The sequence below is a fragment of the Malania oleifera genome, chromosome 8, assembly GCF_029873635.1.
Source record: "Malania oleifera isolate guangnan ecotype guangnan chromosome 8, ASM2987363v1, whole genome shotgun sequence".
NCBI classification, from domain to species: Eukaryota; Viridiplantae; Streptophyta; class Magnoliopsida; order Santalales; family Ximeniaceae; genus Malania; species Malania oleifera.
In genome coordinates, this window is record NC_080424.1 from 96,210,745 (window position 1) to 96,227,003 (window position 16,259).

At 37.9% G+C, this 16,259-nt stretch overlaps 1 protein-coding gene across 1 annotated transcript in view; it reads left to right on the forward strand.

The window, feature by feature from the left end:
• The window catches only part of LOC131163018 (probable methyltransferase PMT28), a 35,568-nt gene extending 19,644 nt beyond the window's left edge, over window positions 1-15,924 (forward strand). The window contains exons 3-8 of the mRNA XM_058119706.1: window positions 10,630-10,900; window positions 11,047-11,139; window positions 11,782-11,956; window positions 12,896-13,138; window positions 14,101-14,295; window positions 15,353-15,924. Coding sequence (XP_057975689.1) covers window positions 10,630-10,900; window positions 11,047-11,139; window positions 11,782-11,956; window positions 12,896-13,138; window positions 14,101-14,295; window positions 15,353-15,551 — 1,176 coding nt within the window. The 3' untranslated portion in view covers window positions 15,552-15,924. The remainder of the gene's footprint in view (window positions 1-10,629; window positions 10,901-11,046; window positions 11,140-11,781; window positions 11,957-12,895; window positions 13,139-14,100; window positions 14,296-15,352) is intronic.
• The last annotated feature ends 335 nt before the right edge of the window (window positions 15,925-16,259 follow it).

A 16,259-nucleotide genomic window follows, 5' to 3' on the forward strand; every position in this document is an offset into this window, starting at 1 on the left:
TGTTGAATTTGCATATAACAACAGTTACCAGGCGAGCATAGAGATGGCACCTTATGAGGCTTTGTACGGTCGTCGGTGTCGATCTCCGTTGTACTGGGATCAGGTAGGTGAGCGGCAGATACTAGGTCCAGAACTGATTCAGCAGACCTCTGCAAAGGTTGCATTGATCAGGGAAAGAATTAAAGCAGCTCAGAGTCGACAAAAGAGTTATGCTGATACTCGTCGGCGAGAGTTGGAATTTGAAGTAGGAGATATGGTATTCTTGAGAATCGCTCCGATGAAAGGGGTGATGAGATTCGGGAAGAAAGGGAAGCTAAGTCCTCGGTATGTCGGGCCTTTTGAAATCCTTGAAAGGATAGGTTCGGTTGCTTATCGAGTGGCTTTACCTCCAGCATTATCCCGAGTTCATGATGTATTTCACGTGTCTGTACTGAGGAAGTACATACCAGATCCATCGCATGTACTGAGTTACGAACCTCTAGAGATCAGTGAGACTTTATCATATGAAGAGGTACCAGTACTGATATTAGGTCGGAAAGTTCAGCAGTTACGGACTAGGGAAATACCGCTAGTGAATGTATTATGGCGTAACCATACAGTGGAGGAAGCTTCATGGGAGTTAGAGTCAGAAATACGCCAGAAGTACCCGCAGTTATTTTCGGAAGGTATGTAATTATGTATAGTAGTATAGGTGGTATGGTCTTCGGGAGAGTTTTGTGTGTGTAATCTTCCGAAGCATCACATTGTAACCACGGTATTCCTCCGCCATAAGCGAGGGTAGATAATAACTTCGCGCCGAAGCTGCTTTGAGGGTGGCTGCCGACTCTTCTGTAGGTCTCTGACGTAAGGTTGAGTACGTTTGGTATCAGTTGGTGAATTTCGGGGACAAAATTCTTATAAGGAGGGGAGATTGTAGTAACCCGACCCAAAAAAAAAAAAGATATTTTGGAGAAGATATTTTGAGATATTTATATATAAATATCTTGGAGGAGATATTTATTTAGATTACTTAAGGGCTAAGTAAAGATTTATTCTATAAATTCTCTTATCCTCTCTCATTCTCTCATTCTCTCTCTCTCTCTCTCTCTCTCTCTCTCTCTCTCTCTCAAGGATTTATTCTATAAATTCTCTTATTCTCTTTCATTCTCTCTCTCTCTCTCTCTCTCTCTCTCTCTCTCTCTCTCTCTCTCTCTCTCTCTCTCTCATTTTCTCTCTCTCTCTCTCTAAGATCCTTCGCCGTTCGTCATCCGTTTCCAAAAACGGAGGGTACTGCGTGGATCAGAAGAGAAAACTCTACACTTTTAGTGGATCGGATCGTCGTTTCGGAGAGTTTCGGGTTTTCCCAAGAATCGAGGTAGGAATCTGATCCTAATTTTGATTGGATATTTGGATAGCAGTAGAAAACATAGTAAGGTTATGTTCTGTGGTTTTAGGTTTTCGGGATCTTGAGTTGTCGTTTTGGACCGTTTTCGTACGAAGTTTCATTTTGAATATAAGGTAAGGGGAACTTGATTACAACAGTTATTTTGGAAAACTAAACCGCTAAAAAGCTAGTTTATGTTATTATGTATGATTTAACTGCTTATTTGTGAAATTCTACCGAGTAGAAATGCCGGTTTGACGATTTTACGATTTTTGGTAAAAACGAGGATTTCGACGTATGATCTCCAAATTTTACAAACATCTTTATTTGTGTTTATACTATAGTAGGAGAGGCTCGATTCCTTTATTTATTTAGTTAAACTATGTATATTGAATTTCTATCATTTAGCGGGTTTTTGTATTAAACTTGTGTGATATATGTTGAAATGGAAATGAATGTATTTTCTATACTACTGATATAGAATATGGGAATGAAATTTCAATTTGTTATACTGACAATGTGATAAACAGAGGCTGGTGATACACCGAGCCGCATCAGTAAACAAAGAGGGGTAAACTGAGTGGAAAGACGCCGGTTTGAACCCGATGGAATTATTTCTATACTATTGATATAGATTATGGGAGATAAAATCATATTTGTATAAATTGAATTTATGATACACAGAACCACAGCTTGAGAGTCCCGGGAGGGTTGAAAAATACTTTCTTTGCAGAGTTGAAATAAACTACTGTTATATGATACGGCACGATATCGTAGCTAGATGTACACGTGCAACCACACGTACTAAACGATGTGGGTACCAAGATGGTCGGCTAGCAGGGTGAAACCATTGGCTGATATTGGGCCAATGGAGGCAGTCGGATCGTATGTAGGTACTCGGCAGTGTCTGCACGAACAGGGCATTGGACGAGTACCAGTGCACAACCCGAGCCACGGGGTAAAACTGGTTATAGGGATATTTTGCTGTTGGTCATCTGATAAATCATTAAATAGTCGAAAGACAGATGTGGGAATTTTGTAATATGAATAATGATATACCTGATGCATTACTGTATTGAAAATATTTGATTTATATTCCAGATGTTGAATGAAAATATGCATGTATGCAGTCACACACTGTTGTAACTCCTTCTTCCTTACTGAGAGGTGTCTCACCCTATCTTACAACCTTTGTTTTCAGGTCCATCCGTGCGTCGGTCCTAGTAGATAAAAGGACTAGGGAGGTTATTTTGGTTAGCTTACGTAAGCATCTAAATTTTTGTACTAAACTTGATGAAAGTCCTTTTTGGAGGGTTGTAATATGACGATTACTCTAAGTCCGAATGTATGTAAATTATGGATGTATTAGTGAACTCTGGTATAAGGCTAGTAGTAATCCCAATGGATGTTTATGTTTTTCCGCGACATTTACATCATGATTATGTATGTTTTACACCTGTATGTCCCTGTTTAGGGCGGGTTGTTTCCATATCTTGAACAGGTATAGGTATTTGATGTATGTGAGTGACACCTGAGTCCGTGTAAAGGGCCGGGTCGTTACAAAAATGGTACATAATTAGCTAATTATATAACAAAACATAAATGATGGATTAAATTTAAGACTTTAAGCTGCTAACTATTAAAAATTTTAGTTGATTTATACATATATAATACAATTATTTATATTACAATTTACAATTTAACAAAATAAATATAGAATTTTAGATCTTACAATTTAATTATTTAAAAGTTAGTGTACTTGAGTCACTTGACTAATTGTGCAGAAATTAGAATATATTATAAATTGTAGATGTAATATTAAATTATTAATAGAGCCACCGATTTAACAAAATAAATATAGAATTGTAGATATTACAATTTAATTATTTAAAAGGTAGTGTACTTGAGTCACTTTACTAATTGTGCAGAAATTAGAATATATTATAAATTGTAGATCTAATATTAAATTATTAATTGTCAAGATATTTAAAAAAATAAATATGTAGATTTATAATTTGCAGAAATTTTATAGTAATTAATAATTTTTTACTTATATATCAATTGTAAATCTGTATTCTATAGATTCTATGCTATACTTTATACTAATTTTGATATTAATTAATAAATTTTACTTGTATCATTATTTACAAATTTACATACATATAATAAAATAAAAGTAATTAAAATAATTAGTATAAAATAAGCTAAATTACTAATTTATTAGTAATTTAGTAGGCTAAAGCGTAGGCTGTGTAGCGCTGTATTGGTCTGGAGTAGTCTCTACTGTTTCAAATTAAAAGAAATAATTTTAAAAAAAAAAGAGAGGAAGACTAGAGTCTGGAAGCAGGCATACCCAAGTCCCAACAGTGGCCAAACCTACCATATGGAGTGAGTTTGAGCTGCAAGCCTCCAAATCCTCGAATTTCTTATTGATTTCAAGATTTCTTTGTAGAATCTACCCTAAAATTTGCCAAATAACAGCAATTTTGCTGACAAATTGTGAAAATCTCCACAGATTGAAGAGCTGACTCGGCCGACCTACGAAGTACAACTTCAAATAATAAATCGAAGCTGATTTTTGGGGTTTTTGTAGAAATCCCGTGTATACTTGGAGAGATTTAGGGGGTATTTATTGTATATTATTGAGTGAGATCCTTTTAGGAGATTGTTTCCATATTTAGAGTAGAGATTGTATTATAAGTAGTTTGTATTGGCTTGTACAAATTTATTCAAGAAGTACAGAAATTCTATTATGTTTTGATGGTATCAGAGCTAGGAGATTAAACCTAGTTATCAATGACGGAAATTGCCAGCCAAAGTAGAAGTTCGATTACCTCTGAATCTCACGAGGTCCTCCAACAGAGTTCCACAAGGTTCAAGAACTCCATGGATTCCTCTTCGTCACGCTGCATCTGGCCATCTCTGCCTTGATCGGTGCCTTCGCTAGAGCATCACCAAGGCCCTCATCTTATCGCCTTCCACCAGAAGCACGTCAATGAGCAATCCAAGAAGGAGATCAAGGACATCTTGGTCTGCTACGACCGGATCCTCCTCATTGCTGATCTTCGGTGGTGCGAGCCCAAGAAGTTTGGTGGGCTCTTCCCATTCTAAGAGAGAGAGAAAAGTAGAGATGTCTTCGTTTGATGCATACAGTAATGATGGAGACATGACGGAACCAAATCGTTCGTTCGAAGAAGATGGCTACTCGGGTTACGACGTCGCTGTCAACCACCAGCACGACGGCGCCCCCCCGCCCACCAAACCATACGGTTTCAGCGAAGATTCGACCCCTTACTACTCCCAAACTCCCTACTCATCGTCGATCCTTGTTACGAATGGCAACGGTAATGTGTATGACATTGGCGGGTGACTCGAAGGGCATTTTTTGCTTCTGATGGGTTGTTGCTTCCCCTGCCGAATGAAATGCAGGCCAATGAAGGGGCCGTTCTTCGTGAATGTTGACGTTAAAATGCTATTCAACAGGAGGAAGAAGGAGAAGAAGAAGAGGAAAGACTGGAGCGAGACTTTGATGTTTTTGATTCCGACTGAGAGATTGGGATTGATGAAAAAATGTTCATGCAGTTGGCGGACCAGACCTCCTTTAGTTATTACAGAGCTTCGTCTTCCACAAATATTTCTTCGGGTTCTTTAGCCCAAAGAGGTAATTTTTTGTAAGCCTTGAATATAACCTCTAAATCCAAAACCCCTTAGATTATTGATTTTGGTACTTCTGACCACATGACCGATGCCTATCATCTTTTCTCATCATATTCACCTTGTGCTGGAAATTTGAAAGCTAAAATTGCAGATGGATCACTCTCGTCTGTCGCAGGCAAAGGGAATATCCGACTCTCTGACTCCATAACACTAGAGTTCATTCTTCATATTCCAAATTTATCCTACAACTTACTATCCATTAGCCAGTTGACTAAGAATTCCGATTGTTCTGCTAAATTTCTTCCATCTTTTTGTGCTTTTCAGGACACTTCAAGAATATGCCTATTTTTACGTTCAACAACCCCATTTTGTTGAGGGGTATCCACACAGGAACTTTGATGAACAATTCAATTTTCTTGAAGATAATGTCCCTATATATTATTGAAATATTCCGTACCATTATCAGTACGTAAAATTTGAAGGTGAGTTTGGAATTGTGTTTTAATCATGGAGTGAAAATTGGCAAAAATAGAACGGACTTCAGTTTTATTTTTCAACAAGTAAACCCAACAAATACGAGTATGATCATCAATAAAAGTAACAAGCTATCTTATGTAAGTGCGATTCAGAGAGTGTGAGGGCCCCCCATTAATCACTGTGAATCATAGTAAAGGGTTTGGATGGTTTGTATGTGAATTTTGGAAAGGAATTAAGCTGGTGTTTTGCAAGTTCACAAATCTCACATTGAAATTCAGAAGACCTTTTATTTGAACAAATGGAAGGAAATAAACGTCTTAGATATTGAAAATTTGGATGACCCATCCTAGAATGCCATAATAAAATTTCACTTTCCCTAGAAACAGATGCAGAATCACAAATAGCAATTTCACATTATTCATTCACATTCGCCTCTTCAAAGTAGTAGAGTCTCTCACACTCCTTAGCACTGGCAATCGTCTTCCCCGATGATAGGCTTGTACCTGATGACATCAATATACCCATTGCAGTAAGAAAACAAACTCGATCATGTACTCAATATCCCTGGTCAAAATACATGTCTTATAAAAGCCTGTATACAAAGTCTCGTGTTTTTACTTCTAGCCTTGATAGGATAAAAATTCCAAAGAATATCTAGGAAGCCTTGGAGATTCCTGAATAGAGGGAAGCTGTCATGGAGGAAATGTGGGCTTTGGAAAAGAATGGAAGTTGGGACGTTATGAATTTGCCGAGAGGGAAGAAGCTAGTAGGTTGTAAATGGGTCTTCACAGTGAAATATAGAGTTGATGGGACAGTTGAATGATATAAAGCACCACTTGTTGCAAAAGGGTTTACACAAACCTATGACATTGACTACACGGAGACATTTGCACCAGTAGCAAAATTGAATATAGTTTGGGTCCTCCTGTCCGTGCCAGCCAACTTGGATTGGCCACTGCAGCAACTCGACATTAAGAATGCATTTCTAAATGGTGAGTTAGGAGAAGAAGTCTATATGACGATACCTTCAGGTTTTAGTAAGAGAGGTGAAGAAAATAGGGTATGTAAACTCAAGAAGTCCCTGTATGGACTCAAGCACTTACAGCATGGCTCAACAGATTTGCGAAGGTGATAAAAAACCAACCAAGAAAACCGACAAGGGCAATCAGATCACACTATGTTTTTTCATCAGTCTGAAAATGGTAAGAAAACAATTCTGATTGTGTATGTCGATGATATAATCCTAACTGGAGATAATACAGTGGATATGGAAAGATTGAAGAAAGCCCTAGCTACTGAGTTTGAAGTTAAAGACCTGAGACAAATGCATTACTTCTTAGGAATGGAAGTTGCAAGATCAAAAAAGGGTATTAGTGTCTCTCAGCGAAAGTATAACCTTGATCTCCTAACCGAAACTGGCATGCTTGGATGCAAACCTAGTGAAACTCCCATTGAAGCAGTAAAGAGAGTAGAAGACTGCGGAATATCAGTTGAAAAGGAGAGGTATCAGAGATTGGTTGGTAAACTCATCTATCTATCACTTACCAGACCCGACATTGCATTTGTAGTTAGTGTGGTAAGCCAACACGTGCATTCACCCAAAAAGACTCACCTAGATGCCATGTACAAGATCCTTAGGTATCTCAAGGGCTCTCCAGGCAAAGGACTCTTCTTCAAGAAGTGTGAAAGTAAGGAAGTAGAAGTTTTCACAAATGCAGATTGGATAGGATCAATAGAAGATAAAAGGTCTACCACCGGATATTGCACCTTTGTATGGGGAAATTTGGTGACTTGGAGGAGTAAAAAACAAAATGTAGTGGCTCAAAGTAGTGCTGAGGCTGAATTCAAGGCAGCTGCACAAGGGATATGTGAAGGACTGTGGTTACGGAAACTCTTGGAAGAATTACAGATCTCGGTGAAATTCCCTATCAAACTCTACTGTGACAACAAAACAACCATTAGTATCTCTCTCAATCTAGTTCAACATGACAGGACTAAGCATGTAGAAGTGGACTGACACTTTATCAAAGAAAAGGTTGAAGAAGGAATCATTTGTATGACGTATGTACTTACCAAGGAACAAACCGCAGACATCTTTACCAAAGGGTTAGCTCGACAGAGTTGCAATGATTTCATCTGCAAGTTGGACATGATTAATATCTATGACCCAACTTGAGGGGGAGTGTAGAAATCCCTTGTATATTGGAGAGATTTAGGAGGTATTTATTGTATATTATTGAGTGAGATCCTTTTAGGAGATTGTTTCCATATTTCGAGTAAAGATTGTATTATAAGTAGTTTGTATTGGCTTGTACAAATTTATTCAAGAAGTACAGAAATTCTATTCTGTTTTCAGTTTCGAAGCTTCAAATCAGTATATCTAAGCTGGACGAAAGATATAAAGGGGGAAGAAGCAGCAACACGCAAAGAGAAACACAAAAAATGAAGCAGATTCGAGGAGATAAGGTGTCGGGCCTATCGGCAGCCGTTACGGCTGTGAATTTCCTACTCACCGCATTAGCAGCCTGTAATGGTATCCGAGGCTTGATTTTTCGTTACGTGCTCTAGCATGTTCCATCAATCATCTTTTGCTCACACTCCACAACAAAATGGAGTTGCGGAGAGAAAAAATCGACATATTCTTGAAGTCACTCAAACCCTTTTGTATCAAATGAATGTCCCTAAAGTTTTTTGGAGTGATGCTGTTCTCACTGCTTGCTCTCTCATCAATAAAATGCCATATTCAATCATTGGTGGTAAAATCCCATATTCAATTATCTTCCTTGAAGCTCCTTTATTCGCCCTTCCTCGTATATTTGGTTGTGCCCTTGGTTCATCAGTTAAATCCAGGAAGGGACAAATTGGATCCTCGTGCTATCAAATGTATTTTTCTTTGTCTCTACTGATGTCACCTTTTTTGAGTCTACACCATACTCTTCTAATTCCTTGAGTTTTGTTGACCTTGATGAGTTTTTCCTGTGCCTAGCCTTCTCGATCCTAACTTATTTCCTTCGTCTAGTCCTCTTGCATTTTATCCAGTTTGAATCCTTCTCATTGCTTGGCTCATTCCCAATATGCAAGAGCCTCCTGTAGCTTCTACTTCTACGCCTCCAGTTTCCTCGTCAGATGATCCTCTTCCCCAAGTGATCGATCCTTCTATTGCTGTTCGAAAAGGTAAACACACTTGTACCCAACATCCAATCTCTAATTTGTTTCTTATGATTTCTTGTCACCCTCACACTACTGTTTTGTTAGTACCCTATCTTCTATTGCTCTTCCCAAGTCTATTTCTGAGGCCCTATCCCATTCTGGGTGAAGGAATGCAATGATAGGAGAGATGCATGTTGCATAGGATAATGATACTTGGGGCTTGGTATGTCTTCTTCTTGATAAGTCAGTGGTTGGTTGTTGTTGGGTGTATACTGTGAAGGTTAATCCAGATGGTTCCCTATCTCAATTGAAAGCCTGCCTTGTTGCTAAGGTACATACTCATGTGTATGGCCTAGACTATTTAGACACGTTCTCCCCTGTAGCCAAACTTGACTTAGTACGTTTATTCATCACCTTAGCCACCACCTATCACTGGCCTCTACACCAGTTAGATGTGAAGAATGCATTCCTACATGGTGATCTTTAGGAGGAGGTCTACATAGAGCAACCACCTGGATTTGTTGCGTAGGGGGGAGTCAGGTTTAGTGTGTCGGCTCAAGAAGTCACTATATGGTTTAAAACAACCTCCAAGGGCATGGTTTGGTCACTTCAGTGTTGTAGTACTTAAATTTGGCCTTCAACTGTGTGTAATAGATCACTTTGTATTTTATTGTAATACTCCATCCGGAAGGATTCTGCTTATTTTGTCTTGTCACAGAGGAAGTATGTTCTTGATCTTTTAGATAAGACTGGACTGTTGGGATCCTGTTAAAATCCCAAGTATCTTTGTGAATAATGAGTAAATTAGGAAAGTGGGTAAATGTAGAAGATTATATATTATTCTGTAGGGGGATTATTTCCTTGTTTAAAATAGTTGATTGTATTATATAATGTAAGATTGAGATGTACATAATTAGAAGAAGAAATATAGAAATTTATTCTATCTTCATAGTATTAGAGCTAGGGTTTCTAAACCTTAATTAGCAATGGAAGATAGCGCCGTCAACAGCAGAGGGTCGAGCTCCTCTGCAACTCTTGACGGTGACTCTGAAGTTACCTCCATCGTGGGTTCGAATGGGCTAGACAACTCAGCCTTCCCACTCTTGGTGGAGAGATTGAACCGAAAAAATTTTCGTGAATGGGCTCAATTCATCAAACTAGTGATTGAAGGCAAAGGAAGGTTGGGATACCTTACCGGCGAAAGGAAGAAGCCAACCTCAACCAACGTAGCCGCTCTGCAAAAATGGAAATCTGAAAATTCCATGGTGATTGTGTGGCTCATAAACTCGATGAAGCCTTTGATCGGAAAGATTTACCTGTTTTTACCAACGGCGAAGGATGTCTGGGACGCTGTTCGCGAGACGTATTCCGATGCCGAAAGGTACTCCTAGATTTTCAAGATAAAGACTCAATTGTGGTAGCTGCGGCAAGGAGAGAGAGATGTCACCGATTACTTCATGGAGATGACAACTCTCTGGCAAGAGCTTGACCAACAGCGAAGGATGTCTGGGACGCTGTTCGTGAGACATACTCCGATCCCGAGTATCTTGGAGTGATTTAGGTGATATTTATGTAAAGGATTGTATATTATTGAGAGAGATTGTTTCCATATTTTGAATACCCGGTTGTATTATAAGTATTGTGTATTGGCTTGTACAATTTCATATTCAAGAAATACAGAAATTATTCATTCTGATTTCACCACCCCACTGCTATCAAGGACATTCCATCACCACAGACGCATCACCATCATAATTATCATCACCACCCTTTCAACCTGCACTACAGCACTGCTCCTTTATGGCAAGCACAATTATTATTCTGCACATTGTGCACACACATTTCATCTATGTCCATGGATGGAATCTATTAAATCAGCTAATTTTTTGGACTGTTGATATAAAACATATAAGCAAGATGCTATCTGCACGCTTTCTTTCTTTGGCATATTTGACATTTGGGAATTTAATCGGGTTTCCTAGATGGTACCAGATATTGAGTGGGGAAAGAATATTCGCGTAGTACTGGACATTGGATGTACAGATGCTAGTTTTGGGGCTTCTCTGCTTGATAAGGAGGTATTAGCATTATCACTGGGCTTGAAGAATGACCTAGTGGACCTAGCACAAGTTGCCCTTGAGCGTGGTTTGGCTGCTGTTGTTAGCTTTTTTGGGACCAGAAGGCTTCCTTTCCCTAGTGGTGTTTTTGATGTTATTCATTGTGGTGACTGCAGTGTACCTTGGCATTCTACTGGTTTGTGTTTCCTTACCACACGTCTCTTTTTGTTTCTTCTTTCTTTTGTTGTCTCTGCTTCTTGAGTTTTCACCTGTATTTTATTATTTATTAGTTATTACTAATACCACATTGAAATTGTATCTTGTTTTCTCCTTCGTTTTCAGGGGGTAAGCTTCTTATAGAGATGAATAGGATTCTGAGGCCTGGTGGATACTTCATTTTGTCAACTAAACATGACAATATTGAAGATGAAGAAGGTTTAGTGTTGATTTTTGAATTTATAGTAAAACTCTTTCCTATGAAAGACATCAGTTTCGTTTAAAATCATTGAAGTAGTGTTTGGGAGCATGAATTTTAGACCTTGGATTTAAATTTGGGTGGATTTGAACAAAACATAGTAAAATGTTGTATTGATTTTCTTCCAAATCCACAAAAATCCAAATCCAAACCCTGAAACCCATGCTCCCAAACACTACCAAAGAATACATTTCTCTTCCTTCAGGCTGTTTGCAGTGTGATATTGTTAGTTTCTTCCTGAGTACCTCTCTTGATATTAAGATAATGATATATTGGCTGGCCTATTTTACTTAGACATTATTGTTATTCCATCTTTACTCATAGGCTTGACTTGAGAGGATTGGCTGGATGATTTTATTTTAAAGAAGCATACTTTGTGCAGACTGGAAACTGTAAAATGGCCTTTATGTGCAATGAGGCATCTGGCTGTCACATCTTTGTGGATCTTATTCCACATGATGCCTGCCAATTTGCAAAACTGTTGGCTCTTGCTGTATCTTTGAAACAACTGTCCATTTTTACTGTTTTTCCTGTTTCATCCATGCTAGAATATCCTTCATTATGAGGTAATCCTTTGTTGCGTCTCTTACTTTGTTTTCCAGCTATGACTACATTAACAGCATCCATCTGTTGGAATGTTCTGGCTCACAAAACTGATGAAGTTAGTGAAATGGGTGTAAAAATATATCAGAAGCCAGAATCAAATGATATATATGAGTTGAGAAGGAAGAAAAATCCTCCTCTATGCAAGGAAGATGAGAAACCAGACGCAGCCTGGTAAGCTGGAGAGAACTTGGTTTTGGAATTCATCTTCGTCTTTAGTATGATTAAGCCATCTTAACTATTGCATGTATTGTTGACTTGACTTACGCTGGTGGCTTTTAAATGGTATGTTTTCATTGTTAACATATGGGATTTTTATTTTTGTTGTTTCTCAAAATGAATTTGGATATTAACCACTCTTTTTTTGGGATAATAATAGATACATGCTTTGCTAGTTATTATTTATTTATCTATCTTTTTCTTTGGGGGGGGGGGGGGGGGCGGTGTCGGTTAATAGACAAGCTTTAATGATGACACCCCTTTGCATCGTAGAATTCTTTTAAAACATAAGGGGAAAACTAACCATTCTTATTGGGAAAATGGTGTATCTGTAAACATATAAGAACTTTGCATTAGAATGCCTAATCTGGTATGGCCTGAGCAAGGTGGCTGGTCATGCTGGATAACTTTTGAGACCAGTCTACCATGTTCATGGGTAGTAATATGTATAAGGTTCTTAGAAGGAAAACGGAAAAGAAAACTAGACTTTCTTCCATGCAATTGTTTTTCCAGAACAAGTAAAAATGCTGTTTTTTCTGGCAAAAGCCACTCATAATTTAACAACTGACATTTTAACTTCTCTGGAAAACAGTTATGCTTCATGTCATCTTACTAATCTTTAGCACAATCCAATATGGGACCATGTTCAAGATATGAATCATTTCATGTATCATGAACCCCTCTTCCCCAAAAGGGCCCCCACTTGGTGTTACCAACAACAGGTATTGGCCTTTAATAATAAGTCCCAATCAACAGGTCTTTGTCATTTTGCAACTTAATTTCACTGAAAGATCATCCATGATAATGGAAGTCTATTGCTGGATAGTGAACCGTCTTTTCAATTTTGATATTATGTCCATTATTTCAGCAGTTATAACATTTTATTTGTGACAGGTATGTTCCAATGAAGGCTTGCCTAAATCCCATTCCTGTTGCAATTGAACAACGAGGGACAGAGTGGCCTGAGGAGTGGCCCAAGAGGCTTGAAACTTTTCCTGAGTGGTTGAGCAATAAAGAGAAAGTGATTGCAGACACCAATCACTGGAAAGCAATTTTGAGTAGGTCTTATCTGACTGGGCTGGGTATTGACTGGTCAAATATCCGGAATGTAATGGACATGAAAGCCAGCTATGGAGGGTATGCAAACAAAACATGAAGTCCCATTTTCTTTGAAAATGTACAGCTTTTTCTTTGTATGAGGTAAAGTAATAAACATTAGAACATGAGAAGGAATAGGAGTAATGAAAATTATAAGTGGAAAATGGAGAGTAATGGTAGTAAAATTTGAAACATAAATTAGGGTGTAGTAAAAATTAGTGGCCAGATGCTGAGAAGTACCTAATAAATGTAAAGGAAAAACACAATAGACCACCGAGCATTTTTGTTGTCTTAGATAAAGTACTCTTAACAAACGGGGAATTTAGTTAGGTATTGCTTGTACAATTAAAGCAAGAGATACCAACTGAAAGGCTGCTTGAGTTGTATAATTGGAGAATACCTATCAGCTTAGATGAAAATATTAAGGTACCTAGAAGGCCAGCTAAGTTTTATGGTATAAAATGTTTGTAGTTGAGAAATAAATTGTTAAAGAATGGGGGTTTGACCATTTACAATAAAGAGAAATAATTGCACAAAGTTAACTTTAGTTGAATGGAGGAAAAGGATCCAAGTGGATCCCTAATATAGGCTCAATTGTTATTGTTATTATATATTGGAGCAATATAATTTAAGTTGAAAGTGTCAAAGAGTTACAGGGAAGGGAGGCGAAAAAAACCATGTTGTGGCTGGAGTGGCTTGATAGCAATACTGTTCCAGAGCCTATTCAATCCAACTTCTGAGTATAATGCCCTAAATCATGTGAAATGGTGGTTCATGTAGCCAACTCCATCTAGTGGGACTTAAGGATTGATTGTTGTTGATGTGACACTTAAGTACTATGATATGGTGAAAAATGATTAAAGTAGTCATCGCCTGTTAGTTTTAAATAGTGTGAACTTGACATCCAATGCAATATATGCATGTGCATGTATTACTTTCTTTAAGATGCTTAACTGTGACTTCCACCTGTATGCTACTGGAAAGATTATGTGTTCATGCAGATTTGCAGCTGCTCTATCACAGCATAAGGTTTGGGTAATGAATGTTGTTCCCATCCATGCACCTGACACACTACCTGTCATTTATGAACGTGGGCTTTTTGGCATTTATCATGACTGGTGTGAGCCTTTTGCTACTTATCCAAGATCCTATGACCTTTTGCATGCCGATCATTTGTTTGCACGGCTTAAGAACAGGTTAAATTGAGCTTTCTTCCATGACATCTTTTCTTTTTTGGTTCCTCTATGATTGTACCATCTCAAGAATACAATTCATATTTATTATTTCAACACAATTTATATTTATTCATATAATGTGAAGTATTAATAAGTTTTTGAGTTCAAACACAGCTGTCCAACCCATCCAAACAGTTGTTTTTCACTTTGACAATCATGTGCCTCACATTGCCCAAACATGAATAGGTGTGCCGCATTCATAATGTTTTTGGGATTTTTAGTGCTTAGTTTTTGGATGGTTTGACTGTCCTCTTGGTTCATTTTTCCACATGGATTACTGAATATGTACGTATGTATGTAACAATAAAGGCCATCCAACCATTAGTTTTTCACTTTGACCATCACTGAGCCTGTCATTGCACCAACATGAATAGTTTTGCAACTTAAATTCAGATTTGGGTTTTTAGACTTTTAGTGCTCAGTTTGAATGGTCTGACTGTCTTTTGATTCATTTTTCTATGTGGACTACTGATATTTACACAAACATGCACACACCAACTACAAGGGCAATTCAAGAAATTTGGCACACTGATTTCAACATGTCATATGTGCATAACAGTGAATTTTTTTTTGCTGATACACAAACTATGGCTTTTAAAATGCTTTGTAATTTGTCTGACAACTTTATATTCCCTTCCAATTTTGTTCTTCATTGCATCATGGTAAATACAAACCAAAAGGTGACAATTTTTGTTTTTGGACGGAGACAAAAAACAAAGGTCATTCATTTTATTCACTTTGAAAGGCTTTAAAGTAAATTTTTTTTTTTTTTTGTCTCTAAACATCTTCCACAATAAAATGCAATGATTGTTGCCTTCTTCTTTGTCCTTTTTTGGGTGTAGGGTTAAATATAATTGCTGCTACTTGAATCATAGCCCAAATGGAGTGTATATCCAATTCCAAGCTAGGCTTTGACAGAACATTTTAAAATGTAGTAGTTTCCTTTTCATTTTTTGAAATGCCAAAGAAATACTTGTGCATTTGCATTCACCACTGTTCTGATGACATTGTTTTGCAGGTGTAAGTTACCTGTAGCAATTGTGGTTGAGATGGAACGGATATTACGGCCTGGGGGTTGGGCAATTATCCGTGATAAGGCTGAGATATTAGATCCGTTGGAGGGAATATTGAGAAGTTTGCGATGGGAGATTCGAATGACTTATGTGCAAGGTAAGGAGGGTATCATCTGTGCCCAGAAAACCATATGGAGGCCTTGAAGTCCCCATTTACGCAGCTTGTGTTGTATGGCCTATGACTGTATTTTACGTTCACCTATTTTCCAAGACTGCAAAGCCAATGAATGACTTCTCTCTCACACCTGTTAGAAGAAGAGATGTGCTGATCTGTTCACCTTTTTTTGTGAGATAGGTGATAATGTATCCATCATCTTTTATACCATTTGAAACTTCCTTCCTTCCCTTTTTGGTCATGTCTGATACTCTTGTTTAGGAGCGATCAAATGAGCCCTTCTTTCTCCATGTTATACCGGGCCAAGTTTTGTTGTTTATTGTAAATGCTTGTTTTAGGAATTAAGAGTTGACTCGCATAATTTATGCATTTATCAATTTTGGGACAACCACCCCCACTCCATACCAAAAGAGCAAGCACGCTGGCGCACAGAAGAAAAAAAGCCTCAAGGGAACATATTGCTGTTTTTGCAAGGTACTGATTGGCAAAATTGATCTGTTTGGTCAGAGTTCTTGACAACTTTTTTAGGGAAGTCATTTTGTTTCTCTAGGGCATATATATGTGCCCTAAGTGTGACATTGCTAACTACAAGGTGAGCTGAACCTTGGTAGACAATAGAGGCTCTACAGACATCTTATTTTGGGTAATCTTGGAGACCATGAAGATAGGACGAGAGCACTTGAAACAATTTGGGGTTTGAACTATTTCCCTTCTAATGACACTATGAAGCAATCATT